Source organism: Cetorhinus maximus, chromosome 23, assembly GCF_964194155.1.
Source record: "Cetorhinus maximus chromosome 23, sCetMax3.hap1.1, whole genome shotgun sequence".
NCBI classification, from domain to species: domain Eukaryota; kingdom Metazoa; phylum Chordata; class Chondrichthyes; order Lamniformes; family Cetorhinidae; genus Cetorhinus; species Cetorhinus maximus.
Genome location: NC_135901.1, coordinates 43,524,532 through 43,545,683, shown reverse-complemented (window position 1 = coordinate 43,545,683; position 21,152 = coordinate 43,524,532). Strand labels below are relative to the sequence as shown.

At 44.0% G+C, this 21,152-nt stretch overlaps 1 protein-coding gene and 1 gene segment (V, D, J or C); one reads left to right on the top strand and one right to left on the bottom strand.

Annotated features, from left to right (window-relative positions):
* LOC144698510 (Ig heavy chain C region-like) overlaps nucleotides 1-6,179 on the top strand; it is a 22,196-nt gene extending 16,017 nt beyond the window's left edge. Inside the window, 4 exon segments of the C gene segment in view lie at nucleotides 1-65; nucleotides 976-1,287; nucleotides 4,907-5,212; nucleotides 5,707-6,179. The exon segment at nucleotides 1-65 is cut by the window's left edge and continues 235 nt beyond it. Coding sequence covers nucleotides 1-65; nucleotides 976-1,287; nucleotides 4,907-5,212; nucleotides 5,707-6,098 — 1,075 coding nt within the window.
* Nucleotides 1-21,152, bottom strand: part of LOC144698509 (uncharacterized) — a 134,340-nt gene that overhangs the window by 91,121 nt on the left and 22,067 nt on the right. The window lies entirely within an intron of this gene.

Genomic DNA, 21,152 nt, shown 5'->3' with positions numbered 1-21,152 from the left:
GGGAAGCAGCACAATCTACTGCGAGGTTCGACGGAGCGACTCGGTCTGGGTGAAGGAAATGCCAGGTTCGTGTTGTGGGATGCACAGGGCGGCAGGGCCGGGGCTGGGTGAAGGGTAAACGTGGTCAGCAAATGAGTTATGTTCAAATTCTGCATCACATGGGTTAGAATTGAGTGAGAGTATTGTGTATAGTTTAGGTGCCCATATCACACTTAGTGTATTGTGGATACCTGTATTCTCCACATCACACTTAGTGTATTGTGGATACCTGTATTCTCCGCATCACAGTTATTGTACTGTGGACAGTTTTGTTCTCCACATCACAACGTAGTGTACTGTGTATAATTAAGGTCTCCACATCACAATAGGTGTACTGTGTGCAGTTATCCCCTCCATATCACACCGAGTATACTGTATGTAGTTCTGGTTTCCACGTGAGGAGAATGCTACAGGGACGTCACAATAGGAGCTAAACTACTTACAAGGACAATACCAGAGCTGATAGATTACATCTGTCAAGTAACAGCGAATAGGCTGGTGGTCTATTCTCGACAAAATAAAAATCTGTGGTGGGACCGAATAAAGGTCCTCAGACTTCTGAAATAATTTGACAGATTACACAAGAATTAGAGTCATGTTTACAACAGAATGTTAACAAAAAAACAATTGGCGACTCTGAATCTTCTTTACACCAAGGATGAGCAGAATGTGGGACTTCTTCTAGGTGAGACGTTACTGAGACCCTGTTCAGGGGAATCTTAATAGATACATGAGGGAGATTGTAAAGAAGGTGGTTTTTATACTGCAAGATGAAGTAGAGTGAGAGGAAGTTCTTGTGGATCCTAAAGTCCAGCATTGAACTATGGGGCCGGCTGGCCTGGTTCTGTCCTGTGGATTTTATGTAAATAGTTTTACAGTTTTTAATTGTTTGATTTGAAGCAAAATTATTTCCAAATAATATGAATTTTCTTGCAGATATTGTGGTGCATCATCCAACTGTTCTCCTCACCGTGAGTCCCAGTGAAGAAATCACAAGCAGCAGATTTGCAACCATCGTCTGTTCAATCGTTGATTTCCGTCCAAATTCAATCAACGTGAAGTGGATGAAGAATGGACAGGCCATGGTCTCGGGCTTCGTCACCTCTCCCGGCTTTGAAGTGAACGGGAACTTCTCAGCGACCAGTCAGCTGACAGTCCCCGCTGGGGACTGGTTCAGTCACACGCTCTATACCTGCCTGGTCACTCATAAAGGGGTCACTCAAAGCCGAAACATCACCAAACCTGATGGTAAGAGACACAACCCAAGAAATTTCAAGGCCATTCTTGGTGCCAATCTCTGTCCAAGCCAAGAATTATTTTGGAATGATTAAAATTCAGAGAATGTCTCCCATTTGCCAATTTGCCCGCTTGCGTTTCCTTCCAAAGGAAACACAAACACACTGAAGTAATCCTATCATTTACACAGCGTCTTTATCAGCATCAGATTGTCCTAAAACACTTAACAGCCAATGAATGACCGTGAAAATGTGCTCATTGTCGTAAAGTAGAATATTCAGCAGCGATTTGCTGTACAACAGTTTCCTATAAACTGGGACATGATGCTGACTGGATTTATTTATTTATTAATTGATTTCATTCTGTATGTTGAGGGACGCATGTTGTCCAGCAAACAGACACACTTTAGCTAATCATTTAGATTTTTTTTTCCAGATTTCCAGCAATATTTGGATTTTAGAACTAAATAACATTTTTGGTTTTGCTGCTGGGGATGGTTCAAAGTAACTCAGGAGGGGCGTAGGAACAAGGAGTGAATGTCAGAGAGTAATACCAGGGTGCATGGAATTCTGGGAGAGGGAGCTAACACTCAAAGAGGGTATAGTCAGTTAATAGATGGAGTCAGGAGAAGGAAGCATGCAATGAAGCCTAAATCAGTGTTGCACTGCATGTATGTGAATGCACGGAGTATAGTTAATAAAATTTGGGAGTTACTGTCGTAGATTGTCTTGTGGGATTATGATGTTAAGGCGATAACGGAGATAACGGTAAGCTTAAGGAAGGGCAAAATTGGGTGTTAAATATTCCTGGTTACAAGATGTTCAGAAAAGACAGGAGAGGGCATAGAAACGGGGTGGGGTGGTCGTGGCGTTTTTGGTTAAGGAGAATATTGCAATACTGGAGAAAAAAATGTGTCAGGCGATTCAAGGACAGTGCCAATTTGGCTGGTGCAAAGGAATAAGAAAAGTGCAATTACATTGCTGGGTGTAATGTGTACACCGGAATAGGCAGTGGGAAGATAGAGAGGAGCATGGAAATAACAGAGAGGTTTAAACATCATCGAGTAGTTATAATGGAGGGGGGAGGGGTTCATTACCCGAATATATACTGGGATAGTGGTACCGTAAGGGGCAGTGAGGGAGCAGAATTCCTAGATTATACTCTGGAGAATTTCCTACAGCAGTGTCCAGTGCAAGAAGAAAGGAGGCACTGCCTGACATCGTTCTTGGGAATGAGGTGGGCCAAGTAAATAAATTGACAGGAGGGGAGCATTTAGGGGACAGTGATCATTGTATCATAAGGTTAAGGATGACGGTGGAAAATCACATTGATCAATCCAGGGTAAGAATAGTCAACTTGCAGACAGCGGACTTCAATGGGGCAAGAATGGGGCTGGGCCTGATAGACTGGAACCAAAGGTTGGTGGGAAAAACAGTAGCTGAACAATCGGCTAACTTCAAAGGTGAGATGGTTTCGGCACAGTCAAAGTATGTTCTCTCAAAGGGGAAGGGCAGGAGAAGCCAATCCAGAGCTCACTGGATGGCAATGGGGATAGAAATTAAGTTAAGGAAGAAAAAATGTGCTTACAGCAGGTGCCGGGTAGCAAATACATTTGAGAACCAAGCTGAATGCAGAAGGTTCAGAAGGGATGTGTAAAAGAAAATACGAGAAGCAAAGAGGGATAATGAAAAAAGACTGACAGCTAACATAAAAGGAAATCCCAAAGTATTCCATAAGCATATGAATGGTAAAAGGGTTGTAAGAGGAGGAATAGGCCGATTAGGGATCAAAAAGGAGATTTACACATAGAGGCAAGAGGCATGGCTGAGGTGTTAAATGAATACTTTGCAGCTGTCTTTACCTACGAGGTAGATGTTGCCCAGGCCATGGTGACAGAGGAGGAAACTCAGTCACTAGAAGGGTTTAAAATTGATAAGGAGGAGGAATTGCATCAGCTGTTGGCACTTAAAGTTGATAAGGCACCGGGACCGGGTGAGATGCGTCCAATAGAACTGAGGGAAGTGGGAGTGGAAATTGCAGAGACACTGACAATAATTTTTCAGCGTTCCCTGCATTTGGGGGAGGTGCTGGAGGACTGGAGAATTGCAAATATTACGCTCTTGTTCAACAAAGTTTATAAAAGTCTGCCCTGCAATTACAGACGAGTCAGTTTAACATCGGTGGTGTGGAAACTTCTGGAAACAATTATTCCGGATGGAATTAATATCATATGGGATAATGTAGATTGATTAGGAAGATTCATCATGGATTTATTAAAGGAAAATCCTGTATAGCTAACTTTCTGGAGTTTTTTCAAGAGTTAACAAAGATGGTTAATGAGGGCAAGGCCGTTGATGTGGTCTATATGGACTTCCAAAAGGCTTTCGATACAACACACAACAGACCTGTGAGGAAAGTTATAGATCATGGAATTAAAGGGACAATAGCTAAGTGGGTAAATATTTATATATATAAATGATCTAGATCTTGGTTTACAGGGGACAGTTTAAATGTTTGTGGACGACGCAAAACTTGGGAGAATTTGGGGAAATGTGATGTCACACTGACAAAGCAGGCAGTCCCGGGCCCTAACAGTTGATGTTGAAGTCGGTACCTCTCACAATACAGTACTCGATCAGTACTACATTTCTGGTATCAGCTACACTTGTGTTCAAACATCTGGAGTGGGGATTGAACCCATGTTCTTTCTGAATCAGAATCCCCCGATGATCAGGATTCCATCAACTCACAAAACACGGTGACATTTTGTTCAAAAGTTGGACAGTGAGTGAGGAGTCATTGGTTTTAATTTTATCCGAAATTGATTGATCACATTGTGAGTAGGATCGATGTCTGCAGGCCTTTACTGGTAATTGCCCACGACTTCAATTCCGACAAAGATGTGCACTTTATTTCTGCTGCTGTTTTCAGATTGAGCAGCGCTGATAGCAGTTTGCATAGTCTCGGCTGCAATCCTTTGAGTACAAAAGTCTAATGAGTGATCGAATTGCGGTGTTTCGGTTAATTAATGAAATTGGAAAAGGGGAGAAATGTTTAGTCCTCCAAATTAGGGATAGGAAAATCCTGAGGAAGGCGATTTTGACAACATTTTCCTCACACTGTGAAATATTATCACTTTCCTTTTCCCCAAGATTTTCTGAGGCTGGGAATCAATTGACATTTCAAAAAAAGAGATTAACATTGTGTTTTTGAAAATGTTATCGCACGTGACAGAACGGGGAGGATAAATGGGGTTAAGGCGCACATTATCCTTACAGAGAGACATAGAGGGCTGAATGGTCTCTTCCTGTGCTGTGAGCATTCTATCATTCACTGATTCCTTGATTTCGGGACGTGTGATAATCTGTCTATAAAACAATTGTACCTGAATTTATTCACATTGTTGCACCGGCATTTGGTTTATCCAGTCCCAGTGGTTCTGGCTGGAAATACACATGGAATGTTATGGAGTCTCCCGGAATTATTGCAAGTCACTGACCTTCAAATAATGATGGCCTTTACATGGCAGGGAGAGGTCAAATAAATATTCCCGTCGTGAGAGTGAAAGCTGAATACTGGGTTTCTGATTCTGAAGATGATGTTTTGGTTGACATTCATTTCTGCTTCACAGTTTCCGACTGCACCGATCCCGTAATTACTCTACAGCCGCCGCCAATAGAACAGGTCTTACTGGAGGCGACAGTGACCTTAACCTGCATTGTGAGTAACGCCCCTTATGGAGTCCTCGTGAATTGGACACAAGAGCAGAAGCCTTTGAAATCAGAGATTGCTGTCCAGCCGGGAAAGGATCCTAACAGCGTGGTCAGCCACCTGAATATCTCAACACAAGCCTGGCTGAGTGGGGCTGAGTTCTACTGCGTGGTGAGCCATCAGGATCTGCCGACTCCTTTAAGAAATTCCATCCACAAGGAAGAACGTAAGTGGTGAGAATGAATCAATAAGTGAGCTAGTGTGCAAATTCCCAGTGTAAGTTTAAGAACCAATAATTAGTGTACAGTGCATTAATGAGCTAGTCTGATTGGTAATTCCACTAACTAAAATCCCTAGGCCCGTACATGAAGCATTCCAGCAGTAAATTCATAAGTAGGTGAATGAACAAGAAACTGTACTGCAGGGTTTGATGATATAAGGTGGGAGGAGCTTGGTGTACAGTTTAGACACCAGCACAGAACCGTTCCGCCGAATGGCCTGTTACTGATGAAACTTTCCAATCCAATCCCGCATATTCTCAGTGTAAATGATTGCATCCACATCTGCTCCGAGCTAGAAAGCCGGTCAGACCCTAAAGTGGAAAATGGAGATCTTGAAAAGTCAAAACAAAACACATTTCTCTCACAATCTAACCACCGGTGTCATTTTCTCTGGAATTCTCCAGTTTTTTTTTTGACATTTATTGTAAATTTTTTGCAGCTAAATATCCGCGGGAACCATCCGTCTCTGTCATCCTGCCCCCGGCTGAAGATGTCTCCGCTCAGAGATTCATCTCCCTCAGCTGCTTAGTGAGAGGTTTCTCCCCCCGAGAGATCTTCGTCAAGTGGACCATCAATGACAAGCCGGTGAATCCGGGGAACTACAAGAACACCGAGGTGATGGCGGAGAACGGCAATAACTCCTTCTTCATGTACAGCCTGTTATCCATTGCAGCGGAGGAGTGGGCCAGCGGCGCTTCTTACTCCTGTGTGGTGGGACATGAAGCGATTCCCTTGAAGATCATCAACAGAACGGTTGATAAATCCAGCGGTAAACCGAGTTTTGTGAATATTTCCCTTGCACTGATGGACACCGTTAATTCATGTCAATGAGAATCTATCGCTTACATTTCGTACTTTAGTAGAAATAATAATGTATTTTCCTCCAATTGTGAATTAAATACACAGCTACTTAATTAATTGTGTTTTCTAGTTTTGCTAATGTTAGGCCTGTTTAGTTGATGTCGGGAATTTACAGGTCTCAGACCCGAGTCTTGTACAATCAGTGCACCCAGCTCAGATACACCCTGGGTTAGAGACAGAATAATTCTCATCCATTACAGAATTCTGCAAAGTTACTTCACCAACTTGCCCCTCGCTGAGGTGAATTCTGACAATGTCCCATTTCTCACCAGCACACACAGCAGCAGCATTTAGATCCCGTTGTTCCTGTTTAATGTCCATCCATTCAAAGTTCTACCAGCTGGAAGTTGCCGCATCGCACCCACTGGGAACTGAAGTGAGGGTCACACGGGAACGCTAAATGTTACTCCACTTAACCAACATAGAAAGAGGGGACGGCATTAGTTAACGCAATGTACCAGCACCTCCCCAACAGAGACAACCGGAGGGGAAATTGTTTAGCCAACGAGAGGGAGTGGAGAGGGGAACATTAACTCACTAAACTCCCAGTCGCAGAGCAGAGGGTTTAGAAGTCAAAAGCTGTCTATGATATGGGTTCAGGTACAAGGCGGCTTCTAGATTCCTGCGCTCATATTGTAATCTTCAATCATGGCAATCATGGTGCAACATGATATCTTTGAAACGCTTTTCAATCTCCTGTTCTTGTGAATCATAAGATGCCAATGATTTCTCATAATCCAAAACTGAACTGCTGATTCAATCCTTCCCATTTTTCCAGTTATGTTCCTAATGTTTCTGGGTACTTCTGTTTAATTCTTGCATTCTATCGCTTGATGTCTCATTGAACCCCACAGAAAACACATTCATTCACAGAATACAGAATAGTGTTCTCCATCGATCATACCTTCACGGTCAGGCCACGTTTTTCATGTTCAGTGATATGTGGAACAATAATAAAAAAAGCACACACACTGACACAAGCTCATAAACACACACGCACACAAACACACACACACACGGACTCACAAACAAACACACACACGAACACACACACAACAAAGGCACACATGCATTCTGACTCAAGATCTCTCTCTCTCCCAGACAAACACATACAGAGGCACACAGGCACAAACACACGCACACACAAACACTGACAGGAAAAAAATGCACACAAACACTAGTACATAAAAATACACTCACACATACAGGCTCACACACACACACACACACACACACGCACACAAATACACACACACAGACAAAGACAGACTCACACACACCCTGGCACATGATAACACACACACACACACAACAAAGGCACACACGCATTTAAACACAAGATTTATCTCTCTCTCTCTCTCACAGACAAACACACACACAGGCACAAACACGTGCACACACAAACACTGACAGAAAAAATGCACACACACTGGTACGTAAAAATACACACACACACACACGCAGACTCTCTCACACACGCGCACACACAATCTCTCAAAGACACACTCACACACACCCTGGCAGAAGGTCACACACACACACAACAAAGACACTCATGCATTCTGAAACAAGATGTCTCTCTCCATCTCAGAGACAAACACACACAGAGAGACACAGACACAAACACACGCACATGCAGACACTGACAGAAATAATGCACACACTGGTACATAAAGGTACACACACACACAAACAAACACAGACACACGCAGCCACATGCTGACGCAAGCTTATAAGCACACACAAACGCAAAGAAGCACACACACAATCTGACTCAAGTTCTCTCTCACGCACACACAAATATGCACACATACAGACACAAGCACAAACAAGCGCATACGCGGACACAAACAAAATTGCATACACACACGTACACAAAGGTAGGCACACACACACGCACACACACACACACACACAAACGCACACCCGCTAGATCATGCACACATGCCTGAACACATAAACACAGACTGACATACACACAGACAGACAAAAGCAAACAGACAGGCACAGAGGCGCACACACACACACACACAAACATACATAAACAAACACACACATACACACACACACACACAAACATACATAAACAAGCACACACATCCACACACAAACGCAAACACACACAAACATACATAAACAAGCACACACACACACACCACTAGATCATGCACACATGCCCGAACACATAAACACAGACTGACATACACACAGACAGACAAAAGCACACAGACAGACAGAGAGGCACACACACACACACAAACATACATAAACAAGCACACACATTCACATACACACACACACACACACACAGACATTGACACAGATATGCGTACACACACGCACTTACAGACACTCAAACACATGCATAAACGAGCACACATACAGGCACACACAGGCATCCACATGCAGGCAGACAGACACACACACAAACACACATATATACATAGAGACAAAGACACACTCGCACACACACAAGCACACACAATCACACAAGCATATACACACACCCACGCACAAGCACACACACCTGCGCACAAGCGCACACACACACACACACACACACACATACATATACAAAAAAGTCACACAATCAAAAGACACGTGTAAACACACACCTCCACACGCTGATAAATATACACCCACAAACACACACACAGGCAGAAGATCACACACACACACACAAACATACACAGGCACACAGAAACACACACACACACACAGACGCACACACGCATATACTTACACACATTTCCACACACACACAGGTTCATACACACACAAGGAAAAAGAGACACACATACACAAACACACACACGCATACACACACACACACACACACACACAGACACACACACACATACACATACGTACACAAGCACCAGCATACATACACACAGATGCTTATGCACAGAGCCACACACACAAGCACACACAAATGCACATGCAAACACTGACCCACACACTAATAAACATACACAGGCAAACACACAGGCATACACACAAACAAACCCACACACACACTCACAAGAGCACATATATACACAGAAAACATGCAGTCATGCACACTCACAGTAAAACACCACAAACATGCACATATGCAAACACATACTCACAAATATACACACACACTCAGCAAACAGTCAAACACACATACATACACAGGTGCACACACAAACACCACACACACACACATGCACACAGACACGCACACACACACACACACACACGCACACACCTAAAAACGCAGATACTCTCTCACACACATGCCCTCACAGTCACACACTTACAAACATGTGTACGCACACAAACACATATGCATATATACACACACAACAGACACAAATACAGATGTACACAACCCCGTTTGCAGACTCATACAGGACATGTAAACATACACATGAACATGTTCATTACTATGCTTCAATGAACACAACAATATAGATCTAAAGACACACTATCACACACAATAATACACTTACATAGGCATTTCTACAAACACATTAAAACATTGACACACGGGCACACAGACACACAGATGATCAGACCTAACATTTTCAGAAACACAGAACAAGAAACAACTGAATATATTCACGCACTCATAAAAAAACAAAAACATAAACACACGCTTTAGTACACATGGACACGTAAACATACATAAACACATCGTTATAAATATCCATCAACGCATACATAAACGCACACCTTAACATACTCACACGCTCATGGGGTCACCATTATTAACATAGCCAACATAGAATATAAAAAGGCACAATATAAGATATATTAACAGGCATGGAAATAAACAAACTCTTTAACACAGACATTAATAAGTGAACATAAAGATTAACGCATAAAGTCACATTAACACACTGATACACACACATTTACAAATGAACAAACATACACACACAGGAGCGCCACACATAAATAAGCATATCAACACTCATGCCACATGAACACACACATCAACCCTCATATAACATGGCACATAAACACAGTTAAAGGCAGAGCAGGAGATACTCCTGCACACATATGCAAATATTAAAAAACAAAGGCAAATGCCAAGCTACAGACGAAAGAATAATACAAATATATTTTGTTAACGGACACATCTTCCAAAAATTTCTGGGAGCACATAAAGACCCAGGAAACACACTGAAGCAATGTTCTTAATTGTAAATTGATTTAAGTTAATTATATGCCAAACATTCCCATCACAAATAAACAAATAAGATGAAAATTCACAAAAGATATCTTACAGAGTTCAGAGTCTCGGAATTAGTAGCTATCAGTACCTATCATTAAAATAATTGTTATCAATTGGTAAACCTCCTGCAATTTCCATCATAATATAATCAAAAGATAGGTCAGTACGAAATTTGTTCCAAAATAAACTGGTGTCGAAGGGGAAAAGAACACGTTTTCCAATAGGGAAAGGATGAGGAATGTAAAGTGAGAACAGCTGTGGAGTTAGTAACACACAGAGATTGCTGAGAGTCACTAATTCATTAATAGATATGTATTGAAAATTGAATTAGAGAACAAACCAATTGCTTGAGGAAGATACAATACAATTAATATATATATAAAAAAACAGCAAGACACCCTCGATTAATAAGAATGTAATTAAAATTTCTCGGTTCTATCCCTGCAGATTCCACAGACCGCATGTGGATTGAAGAAAATGAGGACGATAACGGGAACATCTGGACAACCGCTTCCACATTCATTGTCTTGTTCTTCCTGAGCATTTTCTATAGCACTGCCGTCACTCTGGTGAAGGTGAGAAGATTCAATCCACTAACACTACAATCTGACAGAAGCGGTTTGAAAACTTTCTAAATGTTTCAACAACTAAAAACTATAACATAAATGCACCAGATCATAAACATCTGCTTCATTATTTTCTCCTTCTTTTACAGATCAAGTGATCGGTTGAATTTCGGACCCAGTAGCTTTTCCTCAGCTGTTCATTAAGATCTCTGTATTCCAATTTAAAATATGTTCTCTTGGTGATCCCGAATCTGTAACCGAACCTGTAACAGTATTTCCGTTTCCCTGTATGAAATGTGCGAGATGATAATGGTTGTAATGTAATTGTAGCATCTAATTTCCCTGGAGTTAGGATTTCAATTGTAATTAAGTAACTTTTCTCATTCCTTATTCACTATTGTTCCCTTCCCTTTCCGTTAAGCCGCTGTTTTCTCTTTCTGATCTATGTTCCAGTGGTACATACAGTTTACCAACTTAGAGCGCATGTGTTCTGTTCTCAATGTGACCTCAGGCGTTATACTCACTTCTGTTAACTTTAAAATAAACTTTCCTGTAAAATATCCTCTGACATTGCGAATAAATCTGGAATGAAAAGTGAACTAACTGTGACTTTGCTGAATTCCTTTCTCCAAGACCCATCGACACTGTTCCATTTTCCCTATTACACGTTTCTCCCAGTTTTACTGGTCCTGTCTGGGATCTATTTGCCCACAAGTCTCCACTAGGCCGCCCATCGGTGTATCGAGGCCTTTACCTCTGCCTGTTTCTGGCAATTGCCAGAGGTAGAATGATTGAACTGGGAGGGTCACCTCAGTGATTTCACTCATACTCTGGGTGGCCACAGTCATATGTCAGGCAATTCTAAAGAGCAGGAATCGGCTTCATCAGAGGCTGATACACGACAGGATATTTAAGCAGAAAACTTCCTTAACAGTGCCCCATTCAACACTCCCACGGTTGGTGCAGCCAGGGTCATAAACAGGGTAAAGATCCCTCTGCATTATCCGATTAAACATTTTGAAGGCGGGGATCCACGGGCTAAATAAATAACACAGGCAGAACAGGGAGCACAAACCAAGGAGAGTCTCCAGAGACTGGGAAGTGCCTGGCACTGATATATGATCGAGTGCAAATCCTGTAAATTATTACAGAGCTTTAGGTCTCTTGGACATTCCGGGGGGACAGAACCGCGAAAATGCCAAAGACGGGGTTCCACGTTATGCAGCAAGTAAACATAAACATGAGGCTTGTTCCCAGATCCTGGAGCCGATCGGATACTGAGACACTGGCTTCGCATTTTCTCTTAAATACACAAACAGTGATTTCCCGCACCCAACCCAAACCCACCCCTTTCTGTTAAACCGATACACGGTCCACGTCCAGGTAAACACATTGGCCGTGCACTTCCACCTTTTCTGTTAAGTCCATTAGCCCTGTCATTCTCCCTTCAGCTTTGATAATGAACTGTCTCCCTGATCAGCTCATTCCCTCTGATACCATCTCCCTGAACTGACTGAACATCACCCCAGGGATCCTCTCCCCCTGCTCCACTCCCTCTGATAACATCTCCCTGAACATCACCCCAGGGATCCTCTCTCCATGCTCCATTCCCTCTGACACAATCTCCCTGAGCTAACTGAACATCACTCCAGGGATTCACTCTCCCTGTGAGATAGAGACTGTCTGAGATAGTGTGTGTGTGAGGGAGAGTGTGTGTGGGGGAGAGTGTTTGTGAGGGAGAGTATGTGTGTGAGAGAGAGCGTGTTTTTGAGGGAGAGTGTGTGTGAGAGAGAGTGTGTTTGTGTGACAGAGAGTGTGTGTTTGAGGGAGAGTGCGTGTTTGAGGGAGAGTGCGTGTGTGAGAGAGAGTGTGTGTTTGAGGGAGAGCGTGTGAGGGAGTTTGTGTGCGAAGGAGAGTGTGTGTGAAAGAGGGTGTGTGTGTGTGAGAGAGAATGAGTGTGAGGGAGAGCGTGTGTTTGAGGGGGAGTGCGTGTGTGAGAGAGAGTGTTTGTGAGAGAGAGAGTGTGTGTTTGAGGGAGAGTGTGTGAGAGAGAGAATTTGTTTAAGATAGTGTGTGTGTGAGGGAGAGTGTATGTGTGAGGGAGATTGTGTATGAGGGAGAGAGTGTGTGTGTGAGCGAGAGAATGTGTGTGTTTGAGGCAGAGGGTGTGTGTGTGTGAGGCAGAGAATGTGCGAGTGAGGGAGAGTGTGTGTGAGGGAGAGTGGGATTGTGTGAGGGAGAGTGTGTGTGTGAAAGAGAATGTGTGTGTGAGGGAGAGTGTGTGTGTGAGCGAGATTGTGTGTGAGGGAGAGAGCATGTGTGTAAAGGAGAGAGTGTGTGTGTGAGGCAGGGATTGTGTGTGTGATGCGGAGAGTGTGCGAGTGAGGGAGAGTGTGTGAGGGAGAGTGGGTTTATGTGAGGGAGAGTGTGTGTGTGAAAGAGAGTGTGTGTTTGAGGGACAGTGAGTGTGAGGGACAATGTGTGTGTGGGAGAGAGTGTGTGTTTGAGAGTGAGTGTGTGGAGGGAGAACCCTTCTCCATCTTTCAAATGGAGAAAAATCCCTCCTCTGTCTTTAAAAAGGAGGGAGATCCCTTCTCCGTCTTTAAAAAGGTGTGAGATCCCTTCCCCATATTTAAAATGGAGGGAAAATGGAGGGAGAAACGTGCGCTGAAAAGCTGTGTCTCTGTCACATTTAAATTACTAATGAGTGAGGAGTCAACTCTGTCATAAATGTCCCAGTGCTGAGCGAACATAACTTGGCCACCGTGAACAAACCTAAAATGTCTGACAGATGTTTTTGGATTTTTGACAGACTCTCACAGAGAGAGATAGATGGGGATAGAGAGGGGGAGAGAGAGAAACTGAGAGAGAGCGAGAGGGGGAGAGAGAGAGTGAGCCGGCAAGAGAAAGATAGAGTGTGACAGAGAGAGAGGGGGCGACAGAAATACGGGCTGAGAGGGAGAGAGACAGAGCAGGGATGAGGGATGGGGACGGGGCGAGAGGGAGGGAGAGGGAGCAGGGGTGAGGGATGGGGTGAGAGGGAGGGAGAGAGGGAGAATGTTGAGCCAGCGAAATGTTGCCCCTGTGCGATGACAGTTACCTAACTAGATTTTATAACATTGCAGCATTAAGGTACCGTGTGTACTGAGTGTAACAGTGTTTGCTGCTTCCTATCATATCATAGATTTTGCTGTGTGTGTTGTATGAATCCACAGGTGAAATATCCAGAGGAGGGACACTGAAGGCTGAGTAGGGAATGATCGACCAGGTTCGAGGGGTCTCTATGTGAGAGGTCCTGAGATCAGCCCCTGGGGGAGAGCATTCTACACCTCCATCTAAACTGTAGAAAACCCTTAACCAATACATTGCGTTCTGTCTCCCTCTACACTGTCCCCATCAAACACTCCCAGTACAGGTACAGCACAGAGTTAGATACAGAGTAAAGCTCCCTCTACACTGTCCCCATCAAACACTCCCAGTACAGGTACAACACAGAGTTAGAAACTCAGTGGACTCACTCTAAACCGACACATCAAACAATCCCAGGACAGGTACAACATAGGGTTCGATATGGAATAAAGCTCTTTCTACACTGTCCCCATCAAACACTCCCAGTACAGGAACTGCAAGCGATTTTATGTAGAATAAATCTCTCCCTAGAAAGTCCCCATCAAGCACTTCCAGGCCAGGGACAGCACAGGGTTACATCCAGAATAAAGTTTCCTTTCCAACCTCCTCTCAAACACTTGCAGCACAGGTTGGAGCTACATCTGCACTGTCCTATCAAACACTCCCAGTACTGTTACAACACAGGGTTAAATGCGGAGTGAAACTCTGTCTGCCTGAACTGTCCTCGGAAAGCTCCCAGGGCAAGTATAGCACAAGGTTGGAAATAGAGTAAAGTTCGATCTGCACTGTCCCATCAAACACTCCCAGGACAGGGACATCACGGAGTTAGATACAGAGTAAAGCTCCCTTTACACTGCCCCCATCAAACACTCCCAGGGAAGGTACGGCACGGGGTTAGACACAGAGTAAAGCTCCCTCTACACTGCCCCCATCAAACACTCCCAGGGCAGGTACAGCACGGGGTTAAATACAGAGTAAATCTCCCTCTACATTGCCCCCATCAATCACTCCCAGGGCAGGTACTCTATGGGGTTAGGTACAGAGTAAATCTCCCTCCACACTGTCCCCATCAAACACTCCCAGGGCAGGTGCAGGTCAGGATTAGATACAGAGTAAATCTCCCTCTACACTGTCACCATCAAACACTCCCAAGACAGGTACAGCAATGGGTTAAATACAGAGTAAATCTCCCTCTACGTTGCCCCCATCAAAGACTCCCTGGGAAGGTACAGCACGGGGTTAGACAAAGGGTAAAGATCCTTCTACAATGTCCCCATTAAACACTCCCAGGGCAGGCACAGGTCAAGGTTAGAGACAAAGTAAATCTCCCTCTACACTGTCCCCATCAAACGCACCCACACAGGTACAGCACAATGTTAGATACAGAGTAAATACCCCTCTACTCTGTCCTCATCAAACGTACCCACACAGGTACAGCACGGTGTTAGATACAGAGGAAAGATCCTTCTACATTGCCCCAATCAAACACTCACAGGACAGGTACCACACAGGTTTAGAGAATGAGTAAAGCTCCTTCTACACTGTCCCTATGAAACACACGCAATACAGGTACAGCACGGGGTTAGATACAGATTAAAGCTCCCTCCAAACTGTCCCCATCAAACACTCTCAGGACAAGTACTGCATGGGTTAGGTACAGAGTAACGTGTCGTCTACACTGTCCCCTTCAATCACTCCCAGGACAGGACAGAACGGGTTAGATACAGGATATATCTCCCTCTACACTGCTCCCATCAAGCACTCCTAGTATTGAATGAGCACCGGCTTATATGCATAGGAAAGCTCTGTTTGTCTGAACTACTGTCCCCAGAAACACTCCTAAGGCAGGTAGAGCATGGGAGCTAGATACAGATCCAAGTTCCCCCTGCACTGTCCCCATCAAACACTCCCAAGACAGGTACAGCACGGGGTTAGAAACAGAATAAAGCTCCCTCTGCACTGTCCTCATCAGCACTCCCAGGGCAGGTACGGCACGGGGCTATTTTTAAAAATTTATTCATGGGGTGTCACTGGCTAGGCCAACATGTATTGCCCATTCCTAATTGCCCTTGAGAAGGTGGTGGTGAGCTGCATCCTTGAACCTCTGCAGTCCACGTGGTGTAGGTACAACCACAGTGCTCTTAGGAAGGTTTTCCAGGGTTTTGACCCAGCGACAGTGAAGGAACGGTGATATATTTCCAAGTCAGGATGGTGAGTGACTTGGAGGGGAACTTCCAGGTAGTGGTGTTCTCATGTGTCTGCTGTTCTTGTCCTTCTAGATGGTAATGATCGTGGGTATGGAAGGTGCTGTCTAAGGAGGCTTGGTGAATTCCTGCAGTGCATCTTGCAGATGCTACACACTGCTGCTACTGTGCGTCGGTGGTGGAGGGAGTGAATGTTTGTGGATGGGGTGTCAAACAATTGTAGTGCTTTGTCCTGGATGGTGTCAAGCTTCGTGAGTATTGTGGGAGCTGCACTCATCCAGGCAAGTGGGGAGTAAGCTCTCTGTACACAGCCCCATCAAACGCTTCCAGGACAGGCACAGCACAGGGTTAGAGACAGAGTAAACCTCCTTCTACACTGTCCCCATCAAACACATCCAGGACAGGTACAGCACAGGGTTAGATATAGAGTAAATCTCCCTCTACACTGTCTCCATTGAACACTCACAGGATAGGTACAGCACGGGATTAGATACAGAGCAATGCTTCCTCTACACTTTCCCCATCAATCACACACAGGGGAGGTATAACACGGGGTGAGATAGATAGTGAAGCTCACTCTGCAGTGTCCACATTAAACTCTCCCAGGGCAGGCATAGCACGGGGTTAGATATGGAATAAAGCTCTCTCTACACTCTATCCTCAAACACTCGGGCTGATATAGCTTGGGGTTAGATACAGGTTAAAGCTCCCCATACAGAGTCACCATTAATCAACCCCTGGAGAGCTACAGCACAGGTTTATGTACAGAGTAAATCTCCATCTACACTGCCCCCATGAAACACTGCCAGGGCAGGTGCAGCATGGGGTTAGACACAGAGTTACCTCTCTCTACACTCTCCCCATCAATCCCTTACAAAGCAGAAACCGCAAGGGACTTGATGTCGAATAAATCACTCTCTGGACAGTCCCCATCAAGCACATCCAGACCAGGTACAGCACAGGGTTAGATACAGAGTAAATTTTCCTTTACAATCGCTTCTCAAACACTTCCAGGACAGGGACTGTACAGAGTGAAGCTCCCTCGGCAATCTCCCTTTCAAACATGCCCAGGACAGGTACAGCAGAGGTAAGAAACAGAATAAACCTTCCTCTTCATTGTTCCATCAGACGCTTGCAGCACAGGGATAACACAGGGTTATAGAAGGTCTGGAATGCGCTGTCTGGAAGGGTGGTGGAGGCGGGTTGCCTTGCGTCCTTTAAAAAGTATCTGGATGAGTACTTGGCACGTCAAAACATTCAAGGCTATGGGCCAAGTGCTGGTAAATGGGATTATGTAGGTAGGTCTGGTGTTTCTCACGTGTCGGTGCTGACTCGATGGGCCGGAGGACCTCTTCTGCACTGTGTGATTCTGTGATTCGGTGATTGTGTGATAGAGAGGGTCAAGCTCCCCCTACAAAGTCCCTTCAATTGGTGTACAAAATTAAGGAAGACTTGCTGTGATGAAACAGAACTTTGGTGTGCAAATAACCACAATGAACCATATTAAAATGGCCAAATGATGTATGTGAAGACTTACAGGCTGTCAGAGAGAGCAACAGGGACAAACACACAGAGACACACACACGCACACACAGAGAGACACCGACACACACACACACACACACACACACACACACTGAGCAAGGGACAGAGAGGAACAGTGGCAAATTTGGATTTTCGAAAGGAATCAGATCATGTCTATCGTAGATTTGTGAATTAAAATTTGACTCACTATCCATTACAATTTGCGAAGACAGTTCTAAACTTCTACGACCCTTTTCGTGTGGAAGTGTTTCCTTCCACTCTGTTGCATCAAACACCCCACGACACGTACAACATGGGGTTAGATACAGTGTAAAGCTTCCTCTACACTGTCCCCATTACACGCTCCCAGAACAGGTACAGCACGGGGTTGGATACAGAGTAAAGCTTCCTCCACACTTTCCCCATCAAACACTCCCAGGGTATGCAGAGAAAGGGGTAGCTGCAGAGCAAATCCCTCTAAAATTGCCCTCATCAAACATTTCCTTGCTCATGTGCTCCAACTCTTAGGCAATAAAGACACTCAGTCCATTTGCCTTCCTAATGATTGGCTGCACCATCATGTGAGAGTGTATGTGTATGTGTGAGTGTGTTGTTTTGTGCCTGTGCTTGCCTGTGTGTGTGAGCTTTCAGTGTCTGATATAAGCTTCCCTATTTTGCCTTCTCCTGTCCTGTCCGCTCCTTGACATCAAACGTGCTCTGGATTTGGGAGGTCCCCCCCCCCCACCCCCCACCCCACCCCCCCCCGCCCCATCACCTCAATGTCCCTCATAAAGCTTCCATTTAAAACCTTTAATTGTTAAATCTGGAAAATCACTGGGAGACGGAATTCTATTCCCCTCCCTGTCAGTGCAAAACTAATAACACTGGGAGAGAATTCACAGCTGGATTTAGACAATACAATCACCAAGGAATAATATATTTTGGAATGATTTATTCCACTCAGTACTCAGGGAACATTAATGTTACCAGAAGGTGTTATAATATATATTCTTATAATAGGGGCAAAAATTTCACTGGGTCAAGATTCCCAACCAATACAAAAGTATTCCACGAAGCAAGGCTGACAAATTCAAGGTGAGTTCCCCTGCTTACAGTACAGAGGTACTGCACGGGTTAGGAACAGAGTAAAGCTCCGTCTACACTGCTCCCAACAAACTCCCATTACTGACTGAGCATCGCGTTAGACACAGATGAAAGCTCAAACTGTCTGAACTATCCCCAGATACACTTCCAGGACAGGGACAGCATCGGGTTAGAAATGAAGTAAAGCTCCCTCTACACTTTCCTGGTCGAACACTCCCAGTTCTGGTACAGCATAGGGCTAGACACAGAGGAAAACTCACTCTACGCTGTCCCCATCAAATACTCCAAGGACAGCTTTGGCACAAGGTATAATTGTGCACAGAATATTGGTCCCAATGCACAGTTCCAACGAAACACTTCCAGGCCTCGTACATCACGGGTTTAGGTGCAGAGTTAAGTTCCAGCTAAACAGCCTCCATCAAACACTCCAAGGACAGGTACAGCACGGATTAATATACAGAGTAAAACACCCTCTACACTGTCCCCATCAAGCACTCCCAGGACAGGTATAACGCTGAAGTAGATACGGAGTAAAACTGTCGCATCCAACACTTTGATAACAGGAACAACTTAGGGTTATACAGAGGGTCAAGCTCCCTCTACGCTGTCTCATAAATTGGTGTACAATATTAAGGAAGTCTTGCTGTGATGAAACTGGAATTTTGTGTAAAAATGGCCAACATGAACCAAATTAAAATGGTGAAATGATGTTGGTGGATGCTTAGGTACGGAGAGAGCAAAATACACACACAGAGACACACACACAGAAATCACAGTCACCCACACGCACACATGAACACACACACAGAAACAGGCATACACATGCACACACATAAACGGACACACACACATGCGCACACAGAAACAGGCACAAACAAATAGATTCGCAAACACACACACACAGGTACAAATGCATACACATATGCACAAATAGATGCACAAATACACACACACACACACACAATCGAACAGACATACACACGGACACACACAGTCAGCAAGTAACAGAGATGTACCGAAAAATACCTGGATTTCTGAAAGCATCAGATCAGGTCATTCTTATATTTAAAAACTAAAAATTGACTCAGTATCCACTGCAATTTCCAGAAGACAGTTCCAAATTTCTACGGCCCTTTACATGGGGAAGTGTTTCCAACTTCACTTCTGAAAGCTTTAATTTTTACACTATGACCCCATTGTCCAAGATTCCTAACCCTGTGGAAATAGTTTCTCCTCATCTAACCCATAAGGTCCTTTTAATATTTTGACAACTTGTATCAAATCACCCTGATCCTATTAAATTCTAACCCTTGGAATCCAGGTATCAACCCGGTAAAGCTACGCTGCACTCAAACCGATGGACCCTCAAGGCTCTTTGGACCTGTTTCAGGCTTTGCGACATTTAAGGAAGTAATCTTTCAATCCTTTCTCAGTTCAAATTGGGTGAACTCACATTTGCCTTCATTGAATTCCATCTTAACACAGGTTTTCCCTTTCAATTAAGGTTTTAGTATCCCTTTGCAGTCTAATGCTACACTGCTTGCAATGCTGCCTATGTGGCATTCTATCATGTTATCTTAAAGCATTAGTAACTACAGTGAATTTTTGGACACACAGACACAGGCACACAGAGACACAGACACACACACACACACACAATGGCATGGGTTTTGTGGAAGCAGAAGTGAGTGAATCATTCCATCCAGGAGATATTTTAAAATTTCAGATTCATTTTTTTATTCTTAGAGAAAAGAGTATTTTAATTCGCAGCAGCCCAGTGTGGCTTTTGATAAATTCCTGCTTTCAGGATCAGCCCAGGTTTCCAGGTTTAAAAATATGTGACACATTCTGAACAAGACTCACACCTTCAATTCAATGGTTAGCTGCAAGCTCACCTTTTGTATTTTACAATTTCTTTGCTTCCTTCATGTTTCTGAAGAATTGACAGTTCGCCAGGCAGTGTGAAATCTTTTAATTGTCTCGGGGTACTTGCTGTAACCAGCGTATTTCAAAGGGACATCACTGAATTTGCAGTTTAATGAACCAAAAACCGGAATGTCCATTCAAACCCCCGCATATCCTCTTTCTACAAAGATAATTCACATTTCCACAATGCATGAATTCCTGAAGGAAAAATGCTTTTGACAAATTTCCCTACAGCAATTGTTAACAGCTTTCAGGATGAAATTTTCAGGGCTAAAGCCCAAAATTGAATCTTAAAGAGATAGAATGCAAGACAGAAATGAAACTGCAGCTTTCTCTGTTCAATGCACCCACTGTAACATTGGAA